This window comes from Vicugna pacos, chromosome 15 (assembly GCF_048564905.1).
Source record: "Vicugna pacos chromosome 15, VicPac4, whole genome shotgun sequence".
Taxonomy (NCBI): domain Eukaryota; kingdom Metazoa; phylum Chordata; class Mammalia; order Artiodactyla; family Camelidae; genus Vicugna; species Vicugna pacos.
Genome location: NC_133001.1, coordinates 38,734,195 through 38,751,075, shown reverse-complemented (window position 1 = coordinate 38,751,075; position 16,881 = coordinate 38,734,195). Strand labels below are relative to the sequence as shown.

The 16,881-nt window shown below is 32.2% G+C and overlaps 1 protein-coding gene across 4 annotated transcripts in view; it reads left to right on the top strand.

The window, feature by feature from the left end:
• The window catches only part of BIRC6 (baculoviral IAP repeat containing 6), a 193,619-nt gene that overhangs the window by 54,559 nt on the left and 122,179 nt on the right, over positions 1–16,881 (top strand). For 2 of the 4 annotated variants that reach the window (XM_015242776.3, XM_031684936.2), the window contains exons 16-23: positions 747–925; positions 1,946–2,079; positions 2,427–2,588; positions 2,679–2,810; positions 3,382–3,479; positions 4,916–5,063; positions 5,822–5,955; positions 10,447–10,581. In XM_015242776.3, coding sequence (XP_015098262.2) covers positions 747–925; positions 1,946–2,079; positions 2,427–2,588; positions 2,679–2,810; positions 3,382–3,479; positions 4,916–5,063; positions 5,822–5,955; positions 10,447–10,581 — 1,122 coding nt within the window. Of the gene's footprint in view, positions 1–746; positions 926–1,945; positions 2,080–2,426; positions 2,589–2,678; positions 2,811–3,381; positions 3,480–4,915; positions 5,064–5,821; positions 5,956–10,446; positions 10,594–16,881 lie in introns of all 4 variants that reach the window. The other 2 variants (XM_031684939.2, XM_031684935.2) reach the window with 1 other exon arrangement.

The window sequence follows — 16,881 nt, the reverse complement described above, 5'->3', positions numbered from 1 at the left end:
ATAAATATGTTAGTTTGAGGGTATTTTTATGACAAGTTTTACATATAGATTGTATAATATTATCTCAATTTAGTTAAAACCGTAGCAAATGCAAACTAGTGTTAATAACAATCCATATTTATTGAGTGCTTCTTTTGTGCCATGCAGTTGTGTTTTAGTTACCTTTGAGGTAGGTACTAGTATTCTCATTTTACTTTTGAAGAAACTGAACCATGGAGAGGTTAATTTATCACATGCCTAATAAAATGGCAGGGTCACTATCAAACCCGGGTAGTGACCCCAGAGCCTGTGCTTTTTCAGCTGTAATACTGTAATGTGTACTTGTGCATCCACATATGCATGTGTGTGCATGCATGCATAAAAAGCCTGGATCGATATACGTAAAGATACATCATTGTCTTTGGGGGTTGCCTTAATGACCATTCTTTTGTGTGTGTGTTTTCCTGTAGTTCCCCAGATTTCTATTAAAATAAATAACTTCTTTGAGGAAAAATATACCAGGTGTTTATAACCCTTTGAAATTTCTATCTTATGCTGTTCACATAATCCCTGTGCTTTTTGTTCTTTTGCTACCAATGTATGAAGGTAATTTAACCTTATTATATGCAAGCAGTGTAATTTAAAAATGCTGGCCAAGTATATTTTTCTTTTTGTGGAGTTAATTACTCCACTTGTTCTGTGGAGATGAAAACAATATGATTTTTTGATGATTGAATTATTTATCCCATTCTACACTACTCCTCTAGGTATGGCAGGAGGAAAATATCGTTCATTTTTAATCCACGTCAAGGCAGTGAATGAAAGAGGAACAGATGAGATCTGTAATGGTGGTATACGTCCTGTAGTAAGACTTCCATCCCTAAAACACCAGAGTAACAAGGGTTATTCACTTGCTTCACTCTTGGCAAAAGTTGCAGCCGGCAAGGTATGAAACGATGTCGTTTTGAACTGTAACATTGCTGTTTTAAACATTGTGGATGAGATTTGGCACACTATTGGAAGTAGTATGGTCTGTAATTGATTTTTCTATAGAAACTTTGTTTATACTTTCTTTGCTGCGAGTTAAAAAAACATAATCAGGGAAAAAATATTTGAATTAACTTTAAGCAGACTACCTAGCTTTTATAAAGTATATTCAGTAGGGAGTAATTGTTAGCAGGTACTCCCCTTTATAATTATTTTGGACAGTGATGCTTCTTTCCTTGGGTGTGAGACTTTGTTTTTATGCCTTCTATTGGTAACTCACTGCTGAGTGTTTTTGCTTTTTTTTGTTTTTTGGGTTTTGTTTTTTTTTTCCTGTAAACATTTGGGAGGCTGAAGGAAGAGAAGTTGAGAAGTGATTTTAGAGATGTATCTTAATTTTCATGGTTCGTTTTCTACAGCTAGCTGTGTGTCATATAGTTTCTTCATACTTACCTGATCTTGGATTTTCCTGAACTCTGGAGATTTTGTTTCTCTATCATCATTATTCATAAGCAACAATAGCAATATCAGTAACACCAATCATCTTATATTTGTATAGGTCTTCCAATTTTTCAAGGACTTCTGTGTACTTTATCTGATTTAATCCTCAAAATAACTCTGAGGTAGGCAGAGCAGGTGCTATTACCTCCATTTTTCCTATTGAAAGTGAGTGAACCTTAGAGACTGGGGAGCTGGCATATCTCATATAGCTATTGCTGGGACTTAGACTCAAGACTCGGGCTTTATAATCTTTATTCAGTGGGTTGTTACCTTTAAACAGTGATGATGTCTTTCTTTTTTTTCCCTTGTTATAATTCTGGGGCAAATTAATCATTTACTGAATATGAGGGTAAAGCTATCATTTTAATTTGAGATTTATGTTTTGATAGTCATAATTCAGTTATTTTATTTGTAAAATTTCATAGTAAATTTTTTTGTTTCATTGGATTGTTCATTCAGTTATTTATTTTTATATGTTTAGGAAAAATCATCTAATGTTAAGAATGAAAATGCAGGTGGTACCCGTAAATCCGAAAACCTCCGGGGCTGTGACTTACTTCAAGAGGTCTCAGTCACAATTCGAAGATTTAAGAAAACTTCAATTTCTAAGGAAAGGTAATCTCAGTTCCTTCTACTATTCTTAAAATAATAAAAGTACAAAGGAAGAATTCCAGTAAATATACCAACATACACAAAATTTTAAAATTCTGGCTTTTACTTGAAAATTTTTGTTTGGTTTTCATTTTAAGAATTTATAATCTCAGTGATGCTGTGTATTGTATTTCTACTTCACTGGTTTCTCCCTGGGGTCTATGTAGTGCCCTATAATTTAAATAATTTCTCTTCTTAAAAATTGTGGTACTTATGATTTCAAATGAAACATATGACCAACCAGGTTGAAATAGGTTTAGTCTCACTGTTCCATTTTGGCTGTTAGTGTGTCTATATTTCGTTTTTTGTAGAGTGCAGCGATGTGCCATGTTACAGTTTTCGGAGTTTCATGAGAAGCTTCTTAACACTCTGTGTAGAAAAGCAGATGATGGCCAAATTACAGAACATGCCCAGAGCCTCGTGTTAGATACTCTCTGTTGGTTGGCTGGAGTACATTCAAATGGACCTGGAAGGTTAATAAGATTTTATTTACCACGGACTGCCCTTTGGATGTTATAATTGGAAGTTCAAGATGAGCCTAAATGTCTGCTATTGTTTTGCAGTTCAAAGGAAGGAAATGAGAGCTTGCTTTCAAAAACACGAAAATGTCTTTCAGACATTGTACGTGTTTGTTTCTTTGAGGCAGGACGAAGCATAGCCCATAAGTGTGCCCGATTTCTAGCCTTGTGCATCAGGTTGGTTTCAAGTTGAAAATATACTTTGAAGGTGCACCTGCAGTTTGGCAGGTGATATCTTGACTATAGTGTAATTTGGTGTTGAATATATGTATAACTAAGATTTTCAAAAGCTGATAAACATTACTAAGATTCTAAGAAAAAATTTTGGGTTTTTTGGGCAGAGTGTCATGTTAAATCTGTTAATAAACGAATTCTACTAACCATCTCTGCCTATTAGTAACAGGGGAGTTTGGTAAGGGGAGCCCTTCACCCACTTTCACTCTTACTGTCTGTATTTGGATTCTTCACCTGAGGCCTTGTTCCCTGCTTTATAACAATTTACCAGGCTTATTTGTAATATTGTACAGATCGTTTTCTCTAAACCCTGAAACTCAAACTATATGGAAATTATTTAAAAGCTAATTTAAGCTGTCTTTTTTTCACATCTTTAGGGCTTTAAGGCATATTTTCTTGCAGTCTGTATAAGTACATTTAAAAGATTTTTGAAAGTGCAACACTATGCTTAGAGTTGGATTTATACCTTGTTGAGTAATGTATTTACGTTTTCTCTTTAAAACCTTTTTTTCAGTAATGGCAAATGTGACCCATGTCAACCAGGATTTGGATCTGTTTTGTTGAAGGCCTTACTTGATAATATGTCATTTTTACCTGCAGCAGCAACTGGTGGTATGTGAAATTAGTTCAGTCACAAATACCTGTAGTCTTATGAAATAACTCACAGTATGCTTTGGGTTATATATTAACTAGTTTTTCTCAATTAGTCTTCTTTTTTTTCTGTAGCTTATCTGTTTTTTAAGGGGTTTTAAATTGTGTTTGGGTAGGCAGATATTATCTGTTTGATAATATTTTTAGGGAAAAAGTTATTTGGAGTTTTAAGTAAATACCAAGTCATCTCAATTCATACATTTTCTGTACGTCATTAAAATAATTATTTATTGATTGTAGATCAGATGACACAAACTAAAATGTCAGTAAGTGCCTGAGAGATGACCTAAATAAATAAAATGGTTCATGCACTTATTGTGTGTGATTGGTAGGGATTGTGGCAAACTAGAATTCTCTGGAAGGGGCCAGTAGTTTTTGCTTATTTGTTTGTTTGCTTGCTTTGTTTTGTTTTGTTTTGTTTTGTTTTTTTGCAGCATCTGAACTCTGTGGGAATACTGTTCAAGAATGAATGAAGTAATAATATAGGAATTTACTGTTAAGGGCTACTGATTTGTCCTTTACTTAATGTTAGTTTTTGTAGGCATTTCTCAATCTTTTGTTTCATAAATAAACAACCCATTCAACAAGTTATCTCAGTGAGATAAACATATTTCACAAGAATTTGATCTTTGTGATATATCAGAAAAAAAGCTCGCTCAAAGTTAGTTTGTAAATGCTTTTTTTTTTAATCAATGTCTTAATTTAGACAAAAAGTCTGTTTATGTTTACCTTGAACATATACTGGCTAAAATTATTAACTTCTAATTATATAGAATAGAATGTTTTGGACTTGGTTGCTCACTTTAATAGTCTCTGGTGTTTAAAACGGTTTCTTGAGGATAGTCTTAGAGGTAGGATGCTTAAATTATGGGGTATACTTAGGACTTAGTAGTTAGATATGTGAAAGTTTATGAGTCTTAAAATATATCATCATGATAATCCTTTAAGCTATGTTGACCTATATCTAACTGGCAGTATAGAATAACTGTACTTCATTTCCTTGTTACAGTATGTTATTTGTAGCTGCCATCCATTGTTTTTGAAATTTTTAGTACAGAGAAACAGTATTTTAGGAAAGATGGCATGAAGGACCCGACATCTCCACTCTTCTAGCTGTTATAAAATGTCCCTCAGAGTCATCTCATGTTATTGAAAACCTAAATGACTAGATTGACCTGATATATTTCTCAAAAAATATGATTGAAATTCTTTGCCAGTGTCCTCTTTGTCAGAGTCCCTGAGGGGAGTTAATCCTTTTTTGTAGGTTGCCCTACAGATTTTCTTTTCCCAAAAATCTTCCTAGGAAAAGGGGATATTCTGATAAAGATGAAATCTGAAGTTCTTTTTGTTAGAGAAAATAAGGAAATGACACATTGATTTATTTGTGGTGTTTTTAGGTTCTGTCTATTGGTATTTTGTCTTACTGAATTATGTTAAAGATGAAGATTTAGCTGGGTGCAGCACTGCGTGTGCATCCCTGCTCACTGCTGTGTCCAGACAGTTACAGGACAGACTAACACCAATGGAGGCTTTGCTTCAGACAAGGTATTTTAATCTCGGGCCTTTCTGGATATGATGCCACCTTTGTACAGAACTGTTATTATATGTATTTGCTTAAGGTTCTCTCTCTCTTTATTTTTTCTGGAAATATATCCCTTGAACAATTTTGAAAGTCCTGGAGATGGTTATTCAGAGGGCTAATTATATTAAAACACTTAAAAGTGGTAGTTCTTGCTAATAGAAGACATATTTAAGGGAATTTGTTTCTCTGTTCTTAAAACTTTGTGGGTGGAATTATGTAAATCACTTACTGTCCTTAGCTAGTATTTGTCATCTGCTGTTTGATTTTCTAAAACTTAAACTAATGAAATAAGAAATAGCTAAAGATTAGATCTGAATTTTTGCCCAGTCATTTGAAGTAGAGTATTGTTTTATATAAAACAATTATTTTTGTAATCTTTTTAAATTAGAAATCTTGATTTTTGACGACATTTTACTCAGCCCTTGTACTTTCTGCTGAGTTAATGTAAATGACTGGGGCAAGGGATGGGTGCCTCATATCTCTTCCTTGATTCAGTCTGCAGATGAATCATTAGCTACCAGTTTAAAAAGAAATCACATTTGTTGTGTTTCTGATCAGTGTTTTTTGGAGTATAGTTGAGATTCAGTGAATTTAAGGAGTTAAATCTGGTTAGTGTCTCCTCCTACCCTGTGTAAAAACTACTTTTAAACCTAAGTAAATAGATGATTTGCTAATTAGATGGCTGACAGGAAAATTGTTAGAACTTTATTTTATTTTCCAGATATGGATTATATAGTTCACCATTTGATCCAGTCCTCTTTGATTTGGAGATGAGTGGCTCTTCTTGTAAAAATGTGTACAACAGCAGCATTGGTGTCCAGTCAGATGAAATTGATTTATCAGATGTCCTTTCAGGTAGTAATGTCTTTTATTAAAGGAATTTCTGAATTTGATATCTTGGGTTTAAGCTACCATTGACTTCTAATAGATTGCAGTTACTGTATTCTGTCTTTAAAAATTACAGGTTTTTAGAAGCGAATTTCGGTATCTGTGAATCAGTAAACTATTTCCCTTTGTTTCTTAACTCCCTCATCAAAAAATACTGAAATTATTTTTGAACGGATTGTGAATTTGGTTTTTGTTTGTGTTTCATTGCATGTCAGTATGACTTTAATGTCAATAGAGGACTGAAATTTGGTTATTTCTTATATAGCTTTTTCAGTTTTATTTGATGTGCCTTTGCTGTCCATAATACCAAAGAACATGCTATGTCATATTTCAGAAAATAAAATTAATGTATACTTATTGTAATAAGCAAAGATGCAGAAAGTAAAAATGATTTTCTGCATCTTCTATCCCACTTTTGGGAGGTAAACTTGGTACACAGCATTACATACATTCTTGCATACATTTCTGAAGAATATGCTTCTGGGATTGTATAACACTATTTGTGTAATCTTTTCTGGTGCTAGAATTTGTTGTTTATTTAGTTTTGTTAGATAAAGCAATGACCGTTATATTTTTTGTTTTCTTCCATCCCACTTAACTTACTGCAAGTGTTGCTAGTAAACCAAAATATTAGAAAATTTATTTGTAAACATATTAAAATGATCACTTTAAATATAAGACATTTTGGGAGTTAGTCTTAGTTTTGTTTAAAAGTGAATTATGAATTATGGAAAAAGCAAAAGTAAAATCAAATACAGAAATATAAGTAAAATGTAAAATGGCTCAACTCTAATCTCTATATCCTCCTAGATTACCATTGTTAATAAGATGTTTAGCTGTTTAGACTGGTTTGCTACTTGCTTGTTTATGAACATTTTTAGTAAAAGAGATCATACTATACTTCTGGTCTGTTACTTGCTTTTTAATGACTTATTCTTCCTTAGGTATGTTTTCTCCTCTGATGACTTAGGCTCTTCAAGCCAGTCTCTCTCTATCTAAGTGATATGCCAACTTATGAGTACAACTCAGTGGAGAGGTTAGAACTCCACCTATAGATTCCTTCTATACACCTTAGGATAGAATGAAATTCATTATAGAGTGTAAGGAGAACACCACAGAGCTCAGGCCACACCAGGGAGTTAAATACACAAGAGCAGCCATACTCATTACTGAAGACCCAGAAGAGGGAACTTAGAAATCAAGATGTAAATCTCCATATTAATATGTCTTCATTTTATTCCTCACCTTCAGGCCTTCTGCTGCATTCCTTTTCTCATTTAATGGCATCCCTGGCACAAAACAGAAATCTGAATGTTGTCTTATTCTCCCCATTGAGGCTATCATCAGAGTCTGTTTTCCACCAATATATATTTCAAATCTGCCCATTTTCTTACCTCTCAAGGTTACAGTCTAAGCCATAGTCATCTTGAACCTGGACTATGATAATAGCTTTATACCTGTCCTTTCTGCATCTGTTCTTGGCTCACTTTTCTACATTTTCCAAATCTGAATGCAGTCATATTTGAATGCAAACCTGATCTCATCACCTTACCTCTCCTTAAAATGTTTGTCATGTCTTCCCATTATTCTACAGTCCAAAGTCTCTACTATAGCACAGAAAATCTTGTATGATCTGAGTCTTTTCCCCTTGCCACTGTTAGTCTTCTTTGGCCCAGTGTTTCTCAAAGTATGGCAGAGGCTCCCTCAGGGTTCCAGAGATCCTTTCAGGAAGTTCATGGGTCAACTGTTAATGTTATTTGCCTTTTTCACTGCATTGACATTTGTACTAATTGTACAAAAGCATGATGTTCTTCCCTAAGCACTTACAGTAACAAATGCCAGATTCACTTAGACATATCTTTGATGAAACACTAAAAGTTGTTAGTTTTATTAAATTTTGAACCCACAAGTACACATCTTTTAAATGTTTTGTGATGAAATGGGAAGTATGAATGAATGTTGTATACTGAAGAGCCATGGTTGTTTCAAGGACAAGCACTTGTGCAGTTGTTGTTAAGAGTTACAAGCTGAACTAGTTGCTTATTTCATGAAACACCATATTTATTTGCAAGAATGACTGATATAATATGTTTATTCAGATTTGATTATTTGGCAGGTATTTTCTCAAAAATGAATAGAAAAAGCCCACCAGTATCCATCCAATTGGTAATATTTGCTGCCAATGTTGAAAGTAGAGCTTTTAAGCAAAATTTAGAATTTTGAAAAACTTGTATCCTCTGAAGTGAACTTGACAGCTTCTCAATACATAAAGACTTTTCTGATGGGCTCCAGTGATACATTAGTGAGTGTCATTTTCTGATATCATATAATGAAGTGTGTTCGCATTTGGAATATCTGTATATGTTGGTGAAACAGTATTTTCCAAATGATCATTGCATGGGCAAAAGATTACTTAAAAGTATAAGATAGGCTGTTAACCTTAACGTAATAGAGTTTGAATAGTTCACTGATAAGATTTCAGACGCCATATTGCAGCTAATCCTAAACTACCATGTGTCAAGTTTTTGAATATATAAGACTTTATTAAAATATTCCTTTCTTTTCCAACTACATATTTGTGTTGGGCCGGATTTTTTTCACATACTTCTATCAGAGCAACATACTGTTGCAGAGGCAGATGGGCAAATCCAGCTACTCTCTAATAAGCCACATTTGAAAGAGATTTTCAAGAAAGTGAAACATCACCACTCTTCTTAAGTTAATTTTGTTTTGTATTTTTAAAAAATTTTTAATAGTTATTTTATTTTCGAAGCTACTTTGACAGTTCTGTTTTACTTTTTTTTAAAAACACTTTTATTTTGTTGTTTGTTTTTTTGGGTGGGGAGTTGTAGAGGTAATTAGGTTTATTTATTTATTTTAGTGGAGGTACTGGAGACTGAATCCAGGGCCTCGTGCCTACTAAACATGTACTCTACCATTAAGCTATACTCTCCCCCCAAGTTTTTTTTTTTTAGAAGACAGTTATTTTTCATCAAAGTATGCTATTCATTTTTATATCTAATAGTTTATTTCTATTAAATTAATATTTAAAACTATTCTCATCTTATAATTTCTGCATTGTTAAATATCAGTGTATATAAACAACCAACATAAATGAAAACTTTTTAAGAGTTCCTTAAATTGTTTTAAAAATATGTAGAGGTGTTTTAGGATTGAGAAATACTCCTCTTGGTACATTGTTCTTTCAGTTTCTCTAATGTGCCACATTCCTTCCTACTGAAAGGATTTCACTCATGTCATTTCTTCTGCTTGGATTCCCTTGCCCCAGTGGCAGAAGTAAACATTAAAAAAAATTTTTTTTTCTTCCCATCAATCTCATGACCTTATCATGGAAGTATTTTATTACCCCTTGACTTAAACTGATTTCCCCATTTCCCCTTGACTTAATTGTTCTTAGAACTTCTGTTAAATAAAACATAGTACTTTTTTTTTAAAGTTAAATTGAATAATGCGTAGTTTAATACTTGGCAACCTTGAACAGAGTGTGTGTTTCATGACAATTAGGGCCTTCCCTTTTACTCTTGTATCTCCCATGTCTTCTGTTGAGTAAGTGCTCAATAAATGTTTAACACCACATGCCAGGCCCTGTGCTGGTGCCAAAGGGATGTTGGAGAACAACGTTATGACAGTTTAGTCTTGTGTTTATTCCTTCAGATGTTTGATGGCAGTTTATATCTCCCCATTCTTTCGATCTTCTGTTCTGTTTTACTTTGTCTATTAAAGAATTTTGTTTAAAGTAGTAATCTGATTCCAGAAAATTTGAAGAGTACTATTAATAACCCCCAGTATATACTCTTAATTCTTTTGTGTTCTTCTTGCTGTGGTTTTATAGTTCACATTGTTGTGATCACATGATTTTTTTTTTAGTAGTACAAATACTTAAGCTATTTTTATGATTATAAAGTAGTATGCCTCATTCTAGAATATTGATAGTGTATATAAAATATAAAGACTTGTAGGAAAATCTTGTTAATATTTTGGAATGTTTCTTTAGTTTTTCTTTAGTGTGTCATTTATACAGTTGACATCATAAAGTATATTCTGATTTTATGCGTGCTGATTTTAATTTAAACAGATTGGGTAGTAGCTAATCTAAGTAGCTGGTTTATTATTTTTTCCTCATTTAAAAATCTAAACGTCTTATTCTAGCAGAGGAAAAAGGAAAAAAAAATCTACATCACTCGTTAAAGTTTCGTGATGGTGTGAGTGGCCACTAAGTTGCTTCTGTGCAACTCTGCTTTTGTAGCAAAGAAACTAGTATCTCCTGTTTGTTAGTTTTCTTAATACCATGTGTATTGTAGAAGCCCTGTGTAAGTTTTGTGCATTTATACATCTTCTCTAATTAAAATTGAAGTAGCAACTATAGTTCTCAATATGACTATTGCCTTTTTAAAGATTAATTCACATTTTATAAGACTTGTCTTTTTTTTGTATTAGGAAATGGAAAGGTCAGTAGTTGCACAGCTGCTGAAGGTAGTTTCACATCTCTCACTGGACTTCTAGAAGTTGAACCCCTGCACTTTACTTGTGTGTCGACTAGTGATGGAACCAGAATAGAAAGGGATGATGCAAGTACGTTTACTGGTATATACCTTCTTTTATTATATACATTCTTTTATTACCTATTTTATGTTGTAATAACATGGTATATCAGTATTTACATATCAGTTCATAATGTTTAAATTCATTTGCTTTCTTGTTAGTAGAAACTTACTGATAGGAGGAACATTTTGGGGAAAATCATAGGTAGTTTCATGTTCTTTCCCATGAGTTTCTTTTCCTATCCTCTAGAACACTGTATTAAAATGTTAAATCCTGTTGTTTTTATGTATGTGCATTTTTAGAAACATTTTAATTTGGAAAATACCAAACATAATGAAAGAAGAGGGAAGAGTACATTAGACTTTGTATTTTCATTACCCAGCTTCAGCATTCATGGCCAATCTTGTGTGTAGTTTTGGCATCATGATGCTACCTCTTACGTTTAAAGTTAAAAGTGTATTTGATGTCTTTGAGAAGGTTGAGATGATTGAAGAAGGAATACTATTTTTTTAGCTAGTTTAAAGCAACTTTGGATCTATGAACCAGTATTTGTGTGTATTGAATATATGGTGGTGTTGATGTTTTAAATGAATAATCAGTAAGAACTCTTGTTTATTGTGTATATCTTATTTTCTGTTTTTTTTCTTCACATTGTAGGATCAGTGTTTATTTACAATTAGTTCTATCTGGGCACAAATAATTGAAGTTTTCATAATGAAAAATATTGGTATATGGTTTTATATTTATACTCACAGAAGGGATTGAATATTGTCTTGAATGAATTTTGCTGTTGGTGGTTTTTTGTAAGTGGGTGTCTTTTTGTTTCTTCAACTGTTTAACAGAAAATAAAAACAGTTTTCATGAGAAGTCATGAAAAATTTGATCTTGCACTTGGGTCCAGAATGGCAGAGTGTTTTAAAAGAAACGTAACAGTTCTTTGAGCACCTTTTTATGCAGAATCATCGTAATATCTTCCAATTGTAGAAGTAACCATCAAGTGAGATTAATGTCTTATGTAGCTCAGTGTCTTAATTGAAAATAAAAATCTAATATTTCTTTATGTGGAGATGCCAGAAGAGTCAAAGCACATTTGTTTTCTTGGGGTATTATATTCATTTTGTAGAAACTTACACATTTACAGTGCCATGGAAACAAGAAAGAAGTGCCATGCCGTAACAAGAACTTAAACTTCCAGAGAGCACTTTAGTTATAAATCAGACTTTTTTTTTTGGAACTTTCATGAAATTAAGTACCTAAAATATTTTTACTGTAAGAAAACTCATGTGTTTGAATAAGTAATACTTTGAGAAGGTATAAAACTTAAACCGTAAAAGATCTGGTTTGAAAAAGAATAGATTTCCCTCACTCTTCCTCCCCATTTCTTCTCCTGCAAAAAGCAAGCAATAGGACAAGTTTCTTGTCTTTTCATAGGCAGTCTGTGCTTTTAACAAGCAGTCACCTCTATATTCTATACAGATTGAAACCACCACCAGCAGAGGGGTTTTATTAACTGTTAGGGCAGAGTCCTGACTAGTGATTATAAGGTGCTAGAAGATGACTGTAGTCTCTCAACTTCCTATTTTTTTTTTTTTGGAAATATGTTAATTGTGAAATCTAATGCCCATTTAGATGGGTACAGAAAACAGTTGTATAAGTGAAGCAATTTATAACAACACAAACTGCCTGTGTGACCACCAAGTCAAAAAATAACATTTCAAGTACTCGAAAAAAGGTATCTTCATGCCCCCTTCCATTTATTCTCCCTCACTCTCTCCAAAAGGTAACCATTGTCCTAACTTTCCAAGTAAACATTTCTTGGTTTTTGTTTCTTTGCATAACCACTTAGGCATTCCTAAGCACTGGTTGAGTAGGGTCTATATGGTATAGAATTGCATTTATGTATTTTTGATTGGCCTTCTGTTCAATGTTATAATTAAATTCACCTACATCATTGTTTATAGATAGTTGATTCATTTTCATTGCTGTTTAAAAGATTCTACTCTCTGAATAAAACAATATTGATGTGTCCACTATTGATTTTTGAACTGTTGATGGACATTTGGTTTGTTACATTATGGTGTTGTTAGTACTAATGGATACGCTTTTCTCTTGGATGTGAAGGTACTAATTGATTTGCTGCTTCATAAGGTTTTCATATATTCAGCTTCAGTAAGTAATGTTAAAGAAATGCTTCCTTAGTTTCCAAATATATTAACATTTTCTTGTTACCATCTTGTTATTCATTTCTATTTAAATTACTGTAGGGTCAAAAGAAATACTTTATCAGTCTTGCAAAAATTTGTTGGAAATTGTAGAGGATCAGCAATAATGCCTGACAAAATGTTTACTCTGTACTTAGTAAAGTGTACTCTGTATCCATTTGGGCAGGTTTGCTAATTGTGTTCTTTAAATTCTCTGTCTTTATTATCTTTTTCTTTTTTGGTTAGTAAGATCAGCATGTTAAATTCTTGTCATTATACCTGTGTATTTAGTTTAATCAATTTTTAGTGTATATGTTTTGAAAGTACCATACAAATTTAGAATGTTTGTATTTTCATTGTGAATTGAATCTTTTATCATTAGATATTATCTCTTTGTCTCTAAGATTGATTATCCTAAAATTGTTTGATATTATACACCAGGCATCAACTTTCTTTTCTTAAACTATTTGTATGGTATATAATTTTCTTTCTTTTTACTTTCAGCTTTTCACTGTCTCCTTATATTTTAAACATCTCTTTTTTTAAGCAGGATGTATTTGTTTTTTTACCCTCAACCAATCTGATACTTTCTCTTTCAACTGGAATATTCAGTTTATTTACATTTAATGTAATTACTAATATATTTTTATTTAAATTTACTATGTTTTTCATATGTCCTATTAGATTTCTCATTTGCCAGTTAGATGTTTCTTTTTCTCCCCTACCCGCCCCCCCCCCCTTTTTGGTGAGTATATTTTTATTGAGCTATTTTTCTACTTATTATTATTTTTAGCAATTACCCCAGAGATCATAATATACATACATCCTTGATATACAGAAATCCAGTTACTTTTTTTTTTACCATGCAGTGCAAATATATTGAACACTATCTTATTACCTTTCCAAATTACGTGTCATTGTGGTTTTATACCTTAGTTGTATATGTATTTTAATTCCCATGATTATTATAGTTTTTTATATTCAGTATTCATTTGGATTTTCTCATAATTTCATTCTCATTCCTCTTTACTCCTTTTTGTGCTTTTGAGCTTTTATGTGGAATGATTTTCTTTATATCTGAAAACTACTCTGTAGGATCACTTTTTGTTCTTGTCTACTACTGATGATGAGTTTACTTAGTTTTGAGGGGGAAATTTTCAAAATTTTTTGAATAATTTGGTAAACCGCATAGCCAGTATTGATGTTTTTCACATTTCATTTTTATTGTTTTTCTTTGCTGAAGTACCTCAAAACAAATCCTAGATATTATAGTTGACCCTTGTACAATATGGATTTGAATTGTGTGGGTCCACTTATATTCATATTTTTTTTCAATAAATGTGTACTACAGTACTACTTGGTTCATGATTGGTTAAAACTACATGTGCAGAACTGTGGACACAGAGGTCTGACTGTAAAGTTTTCTATGGATTTTTCATCTGTGCAGAAGGTAGATACCCCTAAGCCCTGTATTGTTCAAGGGTCAACTGTATATCACTTCCACCTCTACATACGTAGCACACACATAAGTACCTTAAACAATGTGAAAATCCTCTTTAATAACTGATTCCATTTTTATTATAATTATCTAAACAAACTGTGGTTTATTATGATGAGTTGTATTATAATGAACTAAATTAGCATAATTAATTTCACGCTATCATCTAAATTCCAATACTTAATTACATTTATCTGAATATCACAATAATAACTTTCTACATTTGGCTTGTTTGGATCAAGAGGTGTCATCTTCATTCTTGAAGTATCACATGTTACAGAATTCTAAGCTATTATTTCTTCTAGTTATTTAAATATAATCTTTCTTTTTGCCTTAAACCAATTTTTTTAGACGTAACTTGTCAGTCTTATTCCTTTTTTAAAGTCACTGTCAGTTTTCAAGGTGTTTTTGAGATTCATATTGTCTCTCTCTGCCTCCTTCCCTTTCTACCTTCTCTGCCTCTCTTCCCCTCTTTCCCCATCTCTCTCCCTCTCACTGAGCATTTTTCTCTTATGTTCCTATATGTGGTTTCATTTGTATTTATTCTGGTTGGGATTCATAGCGCTTCTTGAATCCTTACTTGATATCTTCCATCAGCTTGAGAAAGATTCAGACATTAACTGTTCAAACATTACTTCTGTCCTATGTTCTATCTTCTCTCTTTTTGCATCTTCAATTTCATGTATGTTATACCTCATCACCATAACTGATACAAGTTTAACTTTTTAAATCTCTTCTTTTACTATGAGTATTTTCTTCTAATTTATCTTAGTTTACTAATTCTTTCTTCCAGTGTTTAATCACTTATGAGAAAAATACTATCCTTCCTCCACTCTACTGCAACGTTGTCTCTGTTCATAATCATTTGTCTACTATCTGTTTCAGTTATTTCTGTTCCACTGGTCAGTTTGTGCAGCCTTATGCCAATACCTCATTATCTTAATTACTGTAACTTCACAGGTCTTAACATCTGATACAATAAACCCACCAACTTTTTCTTTCTTTTTCTGGTAGATTTAGAAAGTTTATGTATAAAGTTTCACAATGTTACATAATCATCACCAGTATCTAATTCCAGAGCATTTCCATCACTCCAAAAAGAAACCTCGTAGCCATTAGCAGTCACTCCCAATACCCCTCTCTCCCATCTCTTAGCAATCACTAATATATTTTGAGTCTCTATGGATTTGCCTACCCTGGTCATTTCACATAAATGTGGAATCATACAGTATTTGACCTTTTTGTCTGGCTTCTTTCACTTGGTTTAATGTTCTCAAGGTTCATCCATTTAGTGTGTTAAGTGTCTCTTTTTAATGGCTGAATAATACTCCATCTTATGGTTACACCACTTTTTAGAATTTTTTAGATATACCACATTTTATTTATCTACTCAACAATTAGTGGACATTTGGGTTGTTTCCTCTTGTTGATTATTAAGAAAAATAGTTGTGAACATTTTTGTGTAAGTTTTCATGTGATACATGTTTTCAGTTTTGTTGGGTGTGTACCTAGGGGTGAAATTCACCAACATTCTTTTTCTTAAAGATCATCCTTCATAAAGTTTCAATGTCTTTTGTATTTCATTTTTTTCTAGCTTTATCAAAATTTAATTTACATATATAACCTTGAGCAAGTTTAAGGTGTACAACATGTTGTTTTGATACACTTATATATTGTAAAATGATTACCTCTATAGCATTAGCTGATCCCTTCATCCCATCACATAGTTATCTTTTTTTTTTCCTTTTGTGGATTTGTCTAAATTTAACATTTAGTCTCTTAGCAACTTTCAAGTGTATAATATGGTATTATTAGCTATAATCACCTATATATTAAAACTCATTTAATTTTTGAATTGGCTTGACAATTTACACACAAAAAAGCTTATTAGTATTTTATTTTAATTTGTGGTTTGAATGTAAGTCATTTGAGAGATTTAATGTCTTAAATATTGAATCTTTCAGTCCATTAACATGGTATGTAAGTTCTTTAGTGTATTTAAGTATTCAATATATCTTGGGTGATGTTTTATACTTCTCAGTACACTAGAAGTTTTGCATATCTTTCTTAGATTTGTACCTAGGTATTTGATTTTTTTTATGCTATTGTAAGTAATATTTTTCTTAATTGTATTTCTGTTCTCTTGTTGCTAGTGTATAGGAATATAATTGATTTGTATATATTAATCTCATATCTGGTAACACTGCTATAGTAACTTATTCTAATATTTTGTAAATTCTTGGGGATTTTTAATATACAGTTATGTAATCTGTTAATAAACAGAGTTTTACTTCTTGTTTTTCTAGTTGTTTTATCTTTTATTTCTTTTCTTGGTCTGTTGTGCATCCTAGGACTTCCTGCATGATATTGAATAGAAATGGTGGTAATAGTCATCTTTGTCTTGTTCTCACCTGTTTTTTTTTCATATCTAGTTTTAGAGGTCCTTAGTATAAAAACAGAAAATGATATTGAAAACTCAAAGACTGTGCAAAAGATTTGAAAGTTAGTTTTGTAATAGCGTGGTGACTTTTCTTGGATTGTTTGTCTGTTATGTGTTTTAGTGACTTAATTCATTTTCCTTTAAGTATTACTTGATTTGGGCATTAGATTTTAAAATCAGTAAAGGGGCTA